The sequence below is a fragment of the Podarcis filfolensis genome, assembly GCF_964270895.1.
Source record: "Podarcis filfolensis genome assembly, chromosome: 12".
Taxonomy (NCBI): Eukaryota; Metazoa; Chordata; class Lepidosauria; order Squamata; family Lacertidae; genus Podarcis; species Podarcis filfolensis.
The window spans coordinates 7057875-7073550 of record NC_139614.1 but is presented as its reverse complement, the minus strand read 5'-3'; the positions used below and the strand labels follow the sequence as shown (position 1 = coordinate 7073550).

General features: G+C 43.4%; 1 protein-coding gene across 1 annotated transcript in view; it reads left to right on the top strand.

Moving 5' to 3' along the window:
• Positions 1–557: 557 nt before the first annotated feature.
• Positions 558–15676, top strand: part of BMPER (BMP binding endothelial regulator) — a 168126-nt gene continuing 153007 nt past the window's right edge. The window contains exons 1-2 of the mRNA XM_083578001.1: positions 558–930; positions 2177–2262. Of these exons, the coding sequence (XP_083434127.1) occupies positions 792–930; positions 2177–2262 (225 nt within the window). The 5' untranslated portion in view covers positions 558–791. The remainder of the gene's footprint in view (positions 931–2176; positions 2263–15676) is intronic.

Sequence of the window (15676 nt, the reverse complement as noted above, 5' to 3'; positions counted from 1 at the left end):
TCAGCGGGGCTTACTTCTGCCCCGCAAGCCTCGGCACCTCCGCGTCTCCTTTCCTCTCTATACGTAAGAGGGTGAAGGTCAGGCTGGCAGCGCAAATAAGGGCCCCACGACCTCCTGGTCCACGGGCAGGGCAAGAAAGTGCCTTTTCCTTGGGGGGGGAGTCTTAAATTTCAAAGCATTATTATTATTATTATGAATATCAAATGTGCGTGGTTTCTCTACCTCCACCGACGACGAGGACGGCGGGCCCCCTTCCCCTCCCCGTCCCCTCAAGGGAATGGAAAAACGACGTGAGGAGAAGCGACGCGGGACAGCGCGCGAGCTTCTTCTCCTCAGAGCCTTTTCCCGCCGCCCCCTCGCGGAGTGAGGGGCGGGGCCCGGCGGAGTCTCGCTGCCCCCCAACGCCTCTCGAGGGGGCATGAGGGGCGCCGCGTCAAGGGCGCCCGCGGGCGCAGCAGCGGCGGCGGCGGCTCCTGTCAGGGCACGAGGCGGGCGGGGGTCCCTCGCGCAGCGGCAGCCGCAGCCGCCGCCGCCGGCTGGCCCCGCCTCGCCCGGCGCCTCTCCCCCACCCACCCCCCCATATCCCGCTCAGGAGGGGCCGGTGGGCTGGCGAGCGCCTCACAGCAGCAGCACCAGAGAGGGAGAGAAGTCCGCCTCCCGCCGCCGCCGCCGCCGCCTCTTCATCCCCAGCAGCAACTTCCCTGCCCGGCTCCCCGCCGCCGCCGCCTCCTTCTCTCCCGGCTTTGCAGTAGCAGCCGCCGCCGCCGCCGCCTGCTCTCCTCCCGGGGACGATGCTCTGGCTCCTCAGCGGCAGCTCCCGAGCCGTGTCCCCGCGGCTCCTCCGCTCCCCCGGGCTCCCCTTCGCCGCCTGGCTCCTGCTGCACCACCTGGGGGCAGCGCCCATGGCCGGGGCTTCTTCCTTCCCCACAGGTACAGGAGGGAGGGCGAGCGGCACGCGCTCAGGCTGCCCGCCCGTGCCGAAAGTTGCGCGCTGGGGCGGCGGGGGGGGGCGGTATGCGCGCATGATGGAGGCAGGTTTTTTTCGGGTCGTCAGAATCGTGGGCCGAAAGCGGGTCTGGGGCGGGCGAGGTTCTTCTGCACGCGCGCACCCCGCGAGCATCGCGCAGGTGAGGATCCTTAGGCAGCCAAGCAGCCCGGATCTGGATCTGGTGCAAAGCTAAAGCAAGCAACGGGGCTGTTGCCTTCGGAGATCAGTTGCATGCTTGCAGAGCTGGAGAAGGAACAGGCTGATAGCCGTAGGGTGCAGTTGCGTGGCGTGAGGACGGCTGCGTCTTCTCACTTAGGATGATCAGCATCAACACGCGGATAAAGCGTTCCGCACTCGGGGAGTCCTTGAGAGCCTTTGGTCAGCAGATGTGGAGATGTTGAAAAGGAGAGGTGGTCTCTTAAGTTGCATGCCTTACAGGCACGTGAAGGACCTCAGCTGCTCTCCTCTCCACCCCTTGCTTCATGGAGGGCACACTTTACTGACACCTGGTGCGTCCAGAGAGATGTGTCCATCTCTAGCCATTGTGAGAAGTGTTAGCTTTCCAGAGATGCCCCGCTATGATATTGTGCCTGAGGGTGTGTGGGGATGTGTGTGTCTCCAGGGAGGTTTCGCTCACTGGACTCATTTTGCAGCAAATTGATGCTGATTATAGTCTTGGTCTTTAGGTTTCAAAGACACCCGTGGGTTGAGTTTATGTGACCTGATCCACATAAGTAAATGAGAAATTCCCACCTAGAGACATCAGGTCCTTATCAACGTTGCCTAAATTTCATTTTTAAAAGTAACACTCCCAAAGAGTTTCAAAGGATCAAAAACATTCCTGTCTGTTGACACCTAGGAACAACTTACACAATTAATTCACCCCCATACTACTTATACTTTGGACAGTTTGTGATGGGTAAGACGACAATAATTTTAAAAAATGTACAAATGCTTAACAAAATAGTAATAATTCCAAATACTTGCATTTCTTCAATCAAAGGAAAACCCACATTTACTTAAAAGTAAGTCCTATTCATTTCAGTGGGCTTTTCTTCCACATAAGTTGCATCCTAAGTATGTGTAGGACTACAGATTTTTTGACTGCAGTGCTGTGCATAGTTAATTCAGGCTGAACGTGAGCAAAGTGGGAGGAGAAAGTATTAATTTTTAAAATATCTATTGCAGGTTCTGTTGCAAAATGTGAAAATGAAGGAGAAGTACTACAGATCCCCTTTATCACAGACAATCCTTGCATAACGTGCATTTGCCTGGTAAGTGTGAATTCCACTGATAAGATCAAACAATAATGTCTCATGTAATCAAATTTCCTTATCTTTTCCCTTTGTGCCGCCAGAGATTAATTTCCAGTCCGTAATCTTGGAATCATATCCTTGACTTTTGCTTAGACACAAATCTTTCAGCTGACTTTGCCCATGACATTGTCAGGCTACCTGAACGCTCTTGTTTACAGGATGTATTTGTGACTGAAGCTTTCCCCCTCTAATGTCCATTGTGCTGAGCCACTGTTAAGTGGTTTTTGTGCTTGTAGAGTTTGTACTTATGGATGAGAAGGAATTGATGTTTAGCTGAGCCTTTGCTTATTTTCTGCCCAAGTTCTAAAAACTGGCTTCAGAGATGCAATGAAAAATATAACAGGTCAGTAACTGCGACAAAATCCAGGTGGTTTAGAAGTCCAAGTCTGCTTTCGAAATGCAGTGTGTTATACATTCAGGCTCTGCATTCTTGGCTAGACATATTGTAATAAAAAGACAATGCCAGCACACATGATACTTCTATCAAAAAACTGCACTCCGAGGATGACACTGGCTGTTGTTTGTTCAGGAAGTTCAGATTCCCTGGTAGTTAACAATGACCCTGGTTTGTATTCTGCAGCAAAGGAAATACCCCCTTATTCTTGCAAGGGATCTCAGTTTCACAGTAGAAATGCTTTGCAAGCCAGACTGTCAGAGCCACATAAAAATAATCACTGTCAGTTGGAAAACAAACAAATTTGAGCAGATATTTTTAAAAGGATTCCCCCCCAAAAAAAGTCATATGGGAACTAGGGTAGGAATAACTGCATTTATCTAAGTGAGGGAGGAGCAAGACCTTGCAGAATGTTTTTTTGGTCATAAAACGAGGGTTTTCCATCTGTCAGATCAGAAAAAGAGACAGGTGGTATAGGTCACCATTGCTCCAAAACCCCCAAACCACTCTTTTATTTATATTATGAAGGTGCCCAGCTCTGCAGTTTGTCTCGTTAAGTGAAGGCAGGTGTGCCTGGCCATTATTTAAAGAGCCATCAAAACTTTGAATCAGTGTTCGTGATAGTAACTTTAGAGGAGGAAGAGAAACTGGCAGAAAAAATGGGATGGTGGGGAGCAAAGTGAAATATAACGAGTTGTCTGTGGTTTTCCTTTTCCCAAAGATGTCTGCAGCCAGCTGTTTTTCATGTGATTTGCAGTTGAATATATCACATATAGCTTGTGTTGTTCATATCTTATCATGTTTAATGTCCTAATTAGTGCTTCAGTTTGGATTTTTTAAACATAAAATGAAGATAAGTTACAATGTTAAACAGGTGCTGCTGCTAACCTTTGTACTGTGTCCTCCATATTTCTTGCAAAAATCCCAGAATAGCTCTTCTCCTGGCTATTTCCCTGCGGCATTATAAGAATGTTAGTTCCCTTTCAGTTTTCATATGTAAAGCTTAACCTACTAACAGATACCCTCCCATCCCACACCCAACTGAATATTATGTTACTTATTTTATATTTGTCCATGTTTTTCAGTTTGGAGACTGTCATTTGCATTACTATCTTCCTAAAAATTTTAGGTCTCCTGTTCTTTCTTTTGAGCTTTGGCTTATAGACTGAACTTTGGGTGCCTGCCTGCCCCTAGGTCTGTTTTAGATCATTATCTTGGTCCATCCAGAGTCTAGCCCAGTATAAGATGGAGCCATATTGGGCTCTGCTGCATAGCATTCCTGAACAAATGACACCCTCATTTTTCACAGTACTGTACTCAATAGGCAGAGGGAAAAAGGCAGGGCAGTTTCAATTCCCTGCTGGAGCTTTACTGCAAGGACTAAGGTTCTCAGCATTCTGGAACCTGCTGTGAGCAAGTGCAATTACGTCTGAAGCTTCCTTGTGTCTTCGCCCTCCTCTCTCACTAGTTGGAAATCTCCTAAATTCACTTTATGGATCAAGGTAGGCTTGCGTGCGCATCCATCACTAACTCTTTGCATAACCTAATAAAACTTGAACACAACACAGCTGTCTGTATGTATCACATATACTTTTTTTGAAAAAGGAAAGCAGACCACCATTCCAACAGGTGAAACTATGTGCAAGCACAGTTTTTAGAGGGGTACCTTGTTGCAGGAAGAACAAGGCACTTTGTGGCACTTAGGAGTCCACAAAATGCTTTAAGGTGTCATAAATAGGATGTCATAAACACTGCTATTTTTTGGGGGGGGGGACGCAAATATGTGAGTTCTAATAACTATTTTGTATATGAAATGTGATATCAGAGCATTGCTTTGTGTCTACATTGAATGCTCTGACTGACTTGTCATTTCATATGCAAAATAGGTCCCACACATTGCTCCCATTTCCAGTTGTGATCTTCCAGCCAAAAACTCAGCAGCTCTTCTTCATGCTACAAGAGGTCTACATACCAAATTTGGCTCAGCTCCATGAACTTGTTTTGGGGTTATTGTGGCCATACTTCATGCAAATTAAGTTAATGCTTTTTCATTGAAAAAGAAAACAATCCCAAATTTAGCAGATTTCAAGCTAATTTATCATCTTCAGAATTGCCTATCATTCCACAAAGAAGTTACATTCCATGTGCACGGAACCGCACAACAGCTCCCACTAAAGAGGTACATCACATTGTAATGAGTTGCACTTAGGTGTCTGAGCATTTTCACACTTGCCTTTGCACTATTTTTGTTAGTACTTGATCCTTGTTAGTGCAGAAGAGAAGCTGCAGAGGCATTTTCCGATGTGACCCTGCCAATGTAGGTTTTATATTTTCATTACAAAGAGCTGCTTTGGTCCCATTTGTGAAAACACCTAATGCTAATTCTGTAGTTTATAACATGGTTGCCACTTGTACTATAGTAGTATTGTAAGATTGTAAAAAGTAACTTGGATTGTCTAGACTGGTATGTGTAAAAATGGTTGTGTGAATTGTCTCTGTGCGTTACCTGCTGGTGAGCTGGAAGTATAACTTTCATATCCGTCTGTTTGTACAATCATTTCTGTATGTACTTTTGTAAGGGCTGTGATTTGTACTTGAATAATACCTTCCACTCAAGCCCTTCAGACTGTACAAACATTGACGAATGGAGCCTCACACGAACTCTGCGTCAAACAAGGAGCCTTACGTACAGAGAGATGTGATTTGCTTAAATGCGTTCCAAGAAGGCAAAGCAGGGAAAGGAGCCATAGACCAGTAGTCTTCAGCCTTTACAGACACAGAACCCGCTTTCAACACAAACATGCATTTAGGGAACCTTTTTTAAAACCATATATCTATATGGCAGGAGTGCTGCTGTTATGACCCACCTTATACTGAGCTATGACCCAATAATGGGTTGTGAGCCACAACTCAATAGTTGATTCTGAGCCACCAGTTAAAGACCAGTGCTATATACAGTATAGCGCTCACCCCTGCTATTGTTTTAAACACCGGCTAGAAACTTTTTAAATTCAGCAAATCTTTCCAAACATACAACTGAATTATATATACTTGCTTTTAATTTTTACTCATTTTATCTATGTTTTATTGATAATTGATTTATATTATTTTGTACACCTCTTAGAGATTTATTTTTTGTTGATGATGCAGTTAATAAATGTTTATAAATAAACAGACTGTTATCTTCTCAAACCATTTATTCCAGCCCAAGGTATATAACTACTAGGGCTATTTGGAAGTAAAAGTCTGGAGTGTAACAATGGCATCTCTTAATTCTTCACTTTTTATTCACATATATTCTTATTTGCCTTCCAGAGCTCTTTATTCTATGTCCATCAGTATTTAGCCACGTTTGTCTTCACACTGTACTTGTACATGTGTGAATTAAAGTACAACTATTGAAGGACATTGCCCTCTGCAGGCATTCAGTGTTCATTCTTTTCTATGCATGGAAGGGGCAGGGTGAGCTGTGAATGTGCCCCTTCTCCAGATGCCCAACATCCCTCTGTACAGCAGAGTGTTTGCATCCAGGGACCTGTGCAGATAGCCAAAACTTGCATGATCGACACAGATCACGTGAATTTTGACTATGCATGCAGGCTGCGTGCAAATATTCTACTTTACTCGTTAATATCAGGCACATGGTTCACAGCAGGCCTGTTCTGTGCCAGCAGTATGCAAAATCACCTACTTTTTCCAGATATGTAACCCTTTATTTATATTTCAGTGTATGATGAGCCACATACTACTTTTACCTGTGGCTTCTGCACTTCCACTTTGAAATAAGTTTTGGTCATCCGGTGACCATGCTTTGGCAAAGCCTGTATGGCTTTCTTCCAAAATATTGCAATCATGGTAGTATTGTGAGGGGCATGCAGTTTGTCCCATTGTCGAGGGACGATGATAATCTTAAATAGCCTGATTTTCAGGTCCCATCGTTTCAGTCCCTGAAAGAGGCAAGGAAACAGTAGAACCATCCCAGTTCTTGATGTTCCTTTTGTTTTGCTGGGAATGTGATATAAAACTTAAGCCTCCTCAGTGGCGTAGCGTGGGGGGTGCAGGGGGGGCCGGCCGCACCGGGCACAACATAGGGTTAGGGGGCGCAAATCCACGGGTTAGGGGGCACAAATTACTTGCCTTGCCCCGGGTGCTGACAACCCACGCTACGCCACTGAGCCTCCTCTCCTTGCTGTGCCACTACTGAGCTCTGCCCATATTTGGTTTAAAAACATAAGAGGAACCCCATTAGATCAGCCTAAAGGCCCATCTGATCCATCATGCTGTACTTACAGTGGTCAACCAGATGGCTATGGAGAATTCGCAGTCAGGATCTACATGCAACAGCACTCCCCACAGTTGTGATTCCCAGCATCTGGCATTTGTTCCCACACCCAGAAAGAATACTCAAGGCAACTTTTTTAAAAAAATAAATAAATAATATTTATTAAAATTTCCCAATCAAACCAAATTGTATATTCCAAATTATACAAATTATCCAATAATCAAACAAGTCCCAATGTATGCCTAATTATAAATTATTATTATTTTTTAGCTGACTTCCCGTGCTTCGAGATCGGAGGGAATCCTAATCCTCAAGGCAACTTATTAAGTGATTAAAAAACTATTAAAATGTAACAAATTAGCTCATTTGCTAAGTGTGGGCAGGGGGAATTAAAGAGGGAAGCATCCCTCACTTCTGGGCATGTAAGCTGGCACATTATTTGCCCCACAGCCAAGGATTGGGAGAAGGTCTCCCCCTTGCTAAGTGAGTCTTAGGTTAGTGAAACCCAAATTGTGCACCTGCACCCCACCATCCAGCATACATCGTGATGCACAGACCAGGCCCCAAGGGAACCCCCCAAGCTTCCAGTTATGGGTGATGACTCAAAAACACCGTTATCCCCATAATGCCTTGGGGTGGTAGTGAATTAAGGCCTTATCTTTCCTTATGTGCCTTTGAAAGTGGTGGGAGAGCATAGCCATTATGGTTAGTAGCCATTGACAGGCCTCTCCTCCATAAATTTGTCTAATCCTCTTTTAAAGTTGGTGGCTATCACTGTATCTTGTGGGGGCAAATTCCACACTAGGTGCTGTATGAAGTACTTTTTTTGTCTTGAATCTTAGAACATTCATCTTCACTGGGTAGCCCCAAGTTGTAGTATTATGAGATGTGGAGAATGGAGATCTAAAGAAGTGAGGGTTTTGAAAAGAATACAACTCATCTTCCATCCACAGATGAAAAGTTCCAGAACTGCACCGCATAGCCTACATGTTTCAGTGTTGTGATTGAAATGCAGGATTAAGGTTTATAAGACTTCGCAGGTGCCTTAATGGAAGGCTGCATAACTAAGGGCACTTCTTCATTTTAGGCTGTGAAACGTAAGGATTTAGATGAAGCAGGACGGGTTCACATTTATTACTTTACGATTTTAACATCAACTAATGACTTTTGATTTGGGACTGGTATATTACTTGTAACATTTTTAATGTCTAAAGATAGGACTTTCATATTACCTCAGAAACAATGTTATTCATAGAGTCGGTTCCTGCATTCACATGCCAGTCATCAAGTACAAAATCATCAAGTGATGGGCCTGCGTGTCTAAACCAGGCCATAGACTCGGGAATTTGAAGGAAACTCTCATTTTGCCATGGCATTATGTAGGGACCTGTTTTATATGAAAGTTTTGCAATTCAAACGTTACGTTTGCTTCATGTTACATTTTTTCAGGTTGCGTCCCGCGGCGACCCGGAAGTACCAGAAAGGGTTCCTTCCGGGTTTCGCCGCTCGCACATGCGCAGTAGCGCTAAATTGTGCTTTGCGCATGCGCAGTAGCGCTAAATCACACTTTGCGCACCTGCGCAGATACAGCGCTTCAGGTTGCGGGCTTTTCACGTTGTGAACGGGCCTCCAGAATGGATCCCGTTCGCAACTAGAGGTACCACTGTATAGAAAAGGGATAAAGCAACAGGAATATTTTATGGTAAACCTTGGTATAAGCGCAATAGAAGACCATATTTAGCTTGATTCTTCTATGTCTGAAAATAGTTCACGTGGGATATTGTAGCATTTCTTTGTAAAAGTATGTCGTGCTTCAATGTTATCTCAAAGAAGGCATAAAATTGCCCCAGCATAGCAGAAAGAGCTGAAATGAGGTCTGTGCATAATTACAGGATTTAAAATGTTTGAGTGCTCCCCACAAGATCAACCTAGCCTGAATTAAAAATTTTGAGTTTTTAAATGTTGGGAGATGATTATGGTCATGAGGGTTGCAGCTTGGGTGGTGCTGGTGGAACAAACCATATAATTTCATCCCATGTGTCATTGTCTGCATAAGACTTGAGCATCTTACCAGATGGCAGCTGGGATCCAAGAATAACCATCCCATAAGCTGTTTCTGGATTTTCAGTTTTTAAAACAAAACCAAAGGGAAAGATTAAGCACACTACTGCAACTGGATGGGTGACAGGAAATGCTTGACAGTCTCTTCCATCACACACATTTGTACTGGCACAAAAGAGGTGTGTGATGTTGCATAATGAACAATATGACCCAATCTATTGGAACATTTTAAGGCATGTTCAAACATACCTCAATTAGGACTACTCCCCATGGAGCTTGGCATTGGGGCATTCATAAAAACAAACCGATTGACTGGGGCTTGCGCCAGGGGACCCTCTGCACAGTGTCACTAATTCCTCCCTCCAATGTGGCCCGCTTTTTCTCTTGCTGCCACCATGCCATCCATCTGTAGACTAGGGCATTGCATTTTAGGTAAGCTGAAATGGCGACTGGTCACTTTGGATGGGAGCCAAGCTTGCCTTCCATTCAAAAGTGACACCACCACCCACCCATGACTAAAATGTAACCTGGAGGCCCGGAAAGGCTGATAGTAAGGTAGCAAAGCCCTGTCATGTTGGTGAGGAGACATTTTGAGCAAGTGAGGCCCTTGGCCTGTTCCTGACCTGGGGGAGGGGGAGAGAAAGAAACGAGGAAGACACAAGCAGTGCACCTGATCCACAAGCTGCTTTTGATAGTTAATTAAATGCAAGAACAGAGACATGTCTTTTGTCTGCAAGAAATCCTTGACTTTCTTCTGTTAGACTCCTCACACCTTGGCCTGTTGAGGTGGTAAAACATTGTCTGACTTGTGCCATTGAAGACGGCAGCTTCGGTGCGCTGTTGCTTGGAATCAATAAACAAATGATATTTATTAAAGATTTTTTAAAAAATTAGAAAAAAGACAAAACAGAAAAAAGACAAAACAGAAAAATAGAAAGAAAAAATACATCCATCATTCTCAAATTTTTAACTTTCATTACCTTCTTTCTTTGACCTCCTCCTCCTCCCCTTTCTTGTATCCTGGTTAATAATTATCACAGTAAATCCTTTCCATAGTTCATAATATTTTGTCCTTACATTATCTTAATCTGTTTTCATCTTGTCTTATAGCAAAGCTTAAAACTTAAAACTTATCATTAACCTAATTCTTTAAACATTTTTACTAGAACCAAGTAGTTCCATTTCAACATTTTTCTAACATTCATCAATTATTTTAAAACAGTCCTAATGATAAAAGAAAAAAAAAGTAAAACAATCCAATCTTCATCCAGCGTCCCTTCCTCCTGGTCCTGGATTTTGTCAGTCCTTTTTGTCCCATTAATCTAGCGCATTAACCTGGTATCCTTATATCCGAGGCCCTCAAGTCTCTTCCATGTCCCTTCCGCGACTCTTCTTCATATTTTCCTTTCACTCGTGGGAACTCCAGCTTAGTAATGTTTTTGACCCTTTTCAGCAGATCAGCCCCATTTCCATAGTCCAGACTAAACTCCATGTGATATTTAAACACCTGTTTCAGATTCCCTCCAAAATTAAGAGCCCCCACAGCTCCAAACATCTGATGGCCCATTACCAGACTCAGAAAGTCCAAACATCCCTGCATGGGAGGGTCAGTCCAACCCCCCATTTCCAAACCAAACCAAACTTTATCTTTCCAAATCTGGTTTTTTCCAAATTCATTTATCAAATCCAAAGGCTCATGATCCTGCAGGGCCGCAACTCCCTCCATTTCTGGCACCCAGGATTCAGCAGTATCCTCTTCTCTCATCTGTGCTGTCATAGCACACTCTTGTTTTAGTTCCTGGGTAGGCTCCATGTAGTTTCCTACTGCCTGTTCAAAATTTCTGGCCGCATTAGTCATCAAATCCGTCTTCTGGCTTAACTGATCCAATAGGGCATTTATTTTACAGAAAGCACCCAACAGAGCTTCTGAAAACATTGTCCTACAAGGTCACAGGTCCTTTCCCACGATTGTAATCTGTAACAGCTGCAAGCTCCTGAAGTTAGTTACAATTTCACAGTCTTCCTCTAGGGGGAAAACTTCTGTTTATTCTTTCTTTTAAGAACAATAGCAACAAAGTTTCTTTTTTAAGATATTCAGTCAATATTTGTTCGTTTGAAATGCGAAAGGAAACAATGGAGTCACCATGTTACTTTTCTTTTAGCTGTCTGTCAAAAACATTTGTCTCTGGTCAATGAGCTTCAAACGTCAGTCCTGACACTCCGCTCCAGGATCAGGACGGTGGAAAGTTACTTTACTTTAAACTCACTTCTGCAGGTTTAAACAGTCCAAAAAGAGATCCCCCTTCTTCTCCTGCTACCGAAGGGGGGTTCCACGATTTTAAATGATGAAAGCCAATCCTTTAAAAGTAATTTTCTAAGCTCTAGTTTACGTTGTCTTTGCTTTATTCTGACTACAAAGAAACGGAAGGCTGACTTCCTGTTTAGACCTTCCCGTTTCGGTACAAAATTGAAGTAAATTTTAAGTCCAATTCCTCTCTACTGGCCAGTCCTTATTTAAAGTCCAATTGTTCAAGTTTTAAGTACTCACGGGTGATTCTTTAGATGCCAAATTGTCCCAGGAAAAAGGCAGCGCTCTCCGGCAATGGCTATGCGGCTTCGCTCCACGGAAAAAGCAGTAGATTCACAGCACCACGCCACTTCCCCCTCTTCGCTTCGGAGCCCGTTAATGGGTTCCTTTGCGGGTTGGGGGGGCGCTAAAGGTGCCCGCCGAGTCCCATGGTCACAGGCTTCATCCGCCTGTGATTTTTTAAAGGGTCCCCGCTTCGCCGTAGCGGAAACGACCTGTTTCGCGCGGAGCTGGTCCCTCCAGTTCAGAGGGAGTCCGCCATTGCCGATGGCGCCACCCCGGAAGTTTTTTTTTTTTTAAAAAAGGAATCAATAAACAAATGAATCCCTCCATACAGAAAATTTGATGTCAAGGAGAAAAGCTCTAACTGGAGCACAGGGAGGGAGGTTTTAAATGGAAGTGTGTTTAGTCATTTGATCCCCTACCTGGAGTCTGATGTGATACAGCTCACACAGGGATTTATTATCTCAGTGAGGACTAGGCCTTAGTTAACTTTCAAAAGCAGGTGATCTGACATTGATCTCTTGCTATGTCTTGGAGATGTAGCCATAAGTCTTTACAAGCCAATCATTGCAAGAGCTGATTTCTCATTTCTTAATTATCCTGCTAAAACAGCTCTACGCTGAATCAAGTCTTCTAGGAATGTAGATAGGTTTTTAATTCTGTTTTGTATGTGTGTGTGTGTGTGTGTGTGTGTTGTTGTGTAGTACGTTTGAAAACTATGAGTAAAGTAACAGTTGATAAAAGCCAGAGTAATGACCTTGACAAATGACATCCATACCAATCCCCCCACCCAGCCAAACCTAAAGCCTGCCAACTGTACCTGAGCAGCAGTAATTGTAGTTCTCAACCTTTTATCACCTAAATGTGGAACAGAAGGAAACCAATGTGAGCCAGAAAGTGTAATCTGGCGTTGGAAACATGAGAAAAGTTGGGAGACAGGCACTCAGGAAACGAGAAATCGGAGCTTTGCTTGGCATGAGTTTTATTCAGCATGAAACATCATTCTGTAGTTTAAATTTCCATTTCTATATCCAAATGTGCCATGTAGAATCTGATCTTGCAGTTATAAAAATTATGTGAAGCTCAGTGTTATAAGAATTGGGTTCTACCTTGCTTGAGAGAACGAGGAGGTGTAGTGAAGGAAACCTAAAATTCTTCACATCTAATATCAATAAATGAGTAAATAAACAAATAAACAGATATTGCTGACCAACACCCATGCTCACCTGTCTTGAATTCTCTACATACCTGTTGCAAGCCTTTTGCACAACACCCCGTTTGCAAGTGATGCTCAGGCTGGTCTAAAAGCAACTGTTTGGCATATGACTTTGGTGAAAACAGCAATATCTTAGTACATCAGGATCCAATTTTTGTTGTATCAAGGTATAATATGGTCCAGATGAAATGTTGTGGAATAGTGCATATTAAAAGAAAACCATCAAACAGTACTTTCAAACCTGTTTTATTCAATATAATTTCATGAGTTGATGTACATTGTCCAAAAGAGCCTACCTGAATTTAATCTTCCCTCACTTTAAATGCCTTTATTGCTGTAAAGTACAATCAATTTTCTTCTCCTCCCCCCTCCTGCACAGTGGTTAACGGTAACCTTTTATGGCATCATGCTGAAAAAGGTTTTGATCAGAATTTGGTAAGTGCATCCCAGAGTAGAAATGGGACCATATGCTGTTCCTTTTAAATGTTTTCACAGATGCATCAAATGTACATGAGACAGAAATCATGTTTAGAGTAGTGAGGTGCCTGAAGCATGTTTTTGTATTGTCATATTGACCAATGCTAAATTCGTATGTGTGAATTAATGATTAAAAGGATGCATAAATAAATAAATCAAGAATGTAAAAGTTCTCCAACTGCTCTACTTGTTATTTTTGTTCTATAACGGACCCAGTGGCTGCAGGGCAAGAAGAACTGATGAAGAAATTACCGGAATGCTGGTGGTTCTCTGGTTGAAAGCAAAATAAACAAAGTTCAGTTCCTTTCCTCAGGTGCATAACTGCAGTCATAAATTCAAACAACAATTTATTGTATATAGCCAAAGGCCTTCACAATGAACAACACAGGGCAAAAAGTAAGATATTTGATTAGAATCACACAACATAAATTTAAAACTACACAGCATAAAAATTTGAAATTACAATGTATTAACATAACTGGAGCACAGCTGCTTAGGTGCCAGAGCAAATTTGGCTACCAGATGTGTAATTTGTAGGTATTTATCAGCTAAGAGTTCAGCTATCCATTCCTGGGGGATTGCTCTGAGAACAAACCAACTAACAGTGCATGATATCCTCAACCTGGTTACATCCATAAATGCATTCCAAAGTATGTCCCCTCTAAGGATGCTGAGGGCATCTGTTGAAACCTAAGTTCAACAAAGGCCCTATGTAATTGTGGAAAGGCCAGTGTCTCAAGATAATGGGGCCTTGAGTGGTTGTCCTTGCTTTGAGGGTATAAATAGAATCATAGAATCATAGAATCATAGAGTTGGAAGAGACCACAAGGGCCATCGAGTCCAACCCCCTGCCAAGCAGGAAACACCATCAGAGCACTCCTGACATATGGTTGTCAAGCCTCTGCTTAAAGACCTCCAAAGAAGGAGACTCCACCACACTCCTTGGCAGCAAATTCCACTGTCGAACAGCTCTTACTGTCAGGAAGTTCTTCCTAATGTTTAGGTGGAATCTTCTTTTTTGTAGTTTGGATCCATTGCTCCGTGTCCGCTTCTCTGGAGCAGCAGAAAACAACCTTTCTCCCTCCTCTATGTGACATCCTTTTATATATTTGAACATGGCTATCATATCACCCCTTAACCTCCTCTTCTCCAGGCTAAACATGCCCAGCTCCCTTAGCCGTTCCTCATAAGGCATCGTTTCCAGGCCTTTGACCATTTTGGTTGCCCTCCTCTGGACACGTTCCAGTTTGTCAGTGTCCTTCTTGAACTGTGGTGCCCAGAACTGGACACAGTACTCCAGGTGAGGTCTGACCAGAGCAGAATACAGTGGCACTATTACTTCCCTTGATCTGGATGCTATACTCCTATTGATGCAGCCCAGAATTGCATTGGCTTTTTTAGCTGCCGCGTCACACTGTTAAATAGAGTAATGGGCAGTAATAATGGAAGTTCTGCATTGGTTGGTGTCGTGGTCAAAGATCCACTTTCTAAGATCACACAAGCTAAGGGAAAAATATTTATCCTTTTGGAGATTGCAAGCCTTAAGCTTGTCTTGACACTTTTGTGCCCAACCTTCTTAGTTGCTCCAACCAGCAGAGCTTGGTGATGATATGATCCTCAAAGGCATTTAGTCTACGCCAGTATCTTAAAGTAGGCTAGATTAATTCTGGCTGTTATCAAAAGGAGCCCCAACTCGGCTCTAAGGTGAGCCAACAGAGTCCTAGGAGAAAGCCCCAATATCTGCCTTGTAAATTTAATTCTCATGTGAAGATCAGAGTACATATGGATTTCTGGAGTGAAATAATTTTGAGAAATGGTCCTTGTAACATAAATGATTTTGTAACTAACAGAAATGACACAGAAATACAGAAATAATAACAGTCATTATATAGGTAAAATGGTAGAGTAAAGGACCAAGGGAGGCGGTATTTTCCACAGACAGCTTTCCGGGTCATGTGGCAAGCATGACTAAACCGCTTCTGGTGCAACAGAACATCGTGACAGAAGCCAGAGCGCACAGAAACTCCATTTACCTTCCCACCACAGTGGTATCTATTTATCTACTTGCACTGGTGTGCTTTTGAATTGCTAGGTTGGCAGAAGCTGGGACAGAGCAATAGAAGCTCACCCTGTTGTGGGGATTCGAACCACCAACCTTCCGATTGGCAAGCCCAAGAGGCTCAGTGGTTTAGACCACAGCGCCACCTGCATCCTGTATCATTCATTCTTACATTTGTTTGCTTGCTTGCTACCCATCTGACTGGGTTACTCCAGCCACTCAGGGCTGTATTTCACAGGCTGGGAACAATCTATTTTTCAAATGCGTTTCACATTTAATTGATCATAATAAGA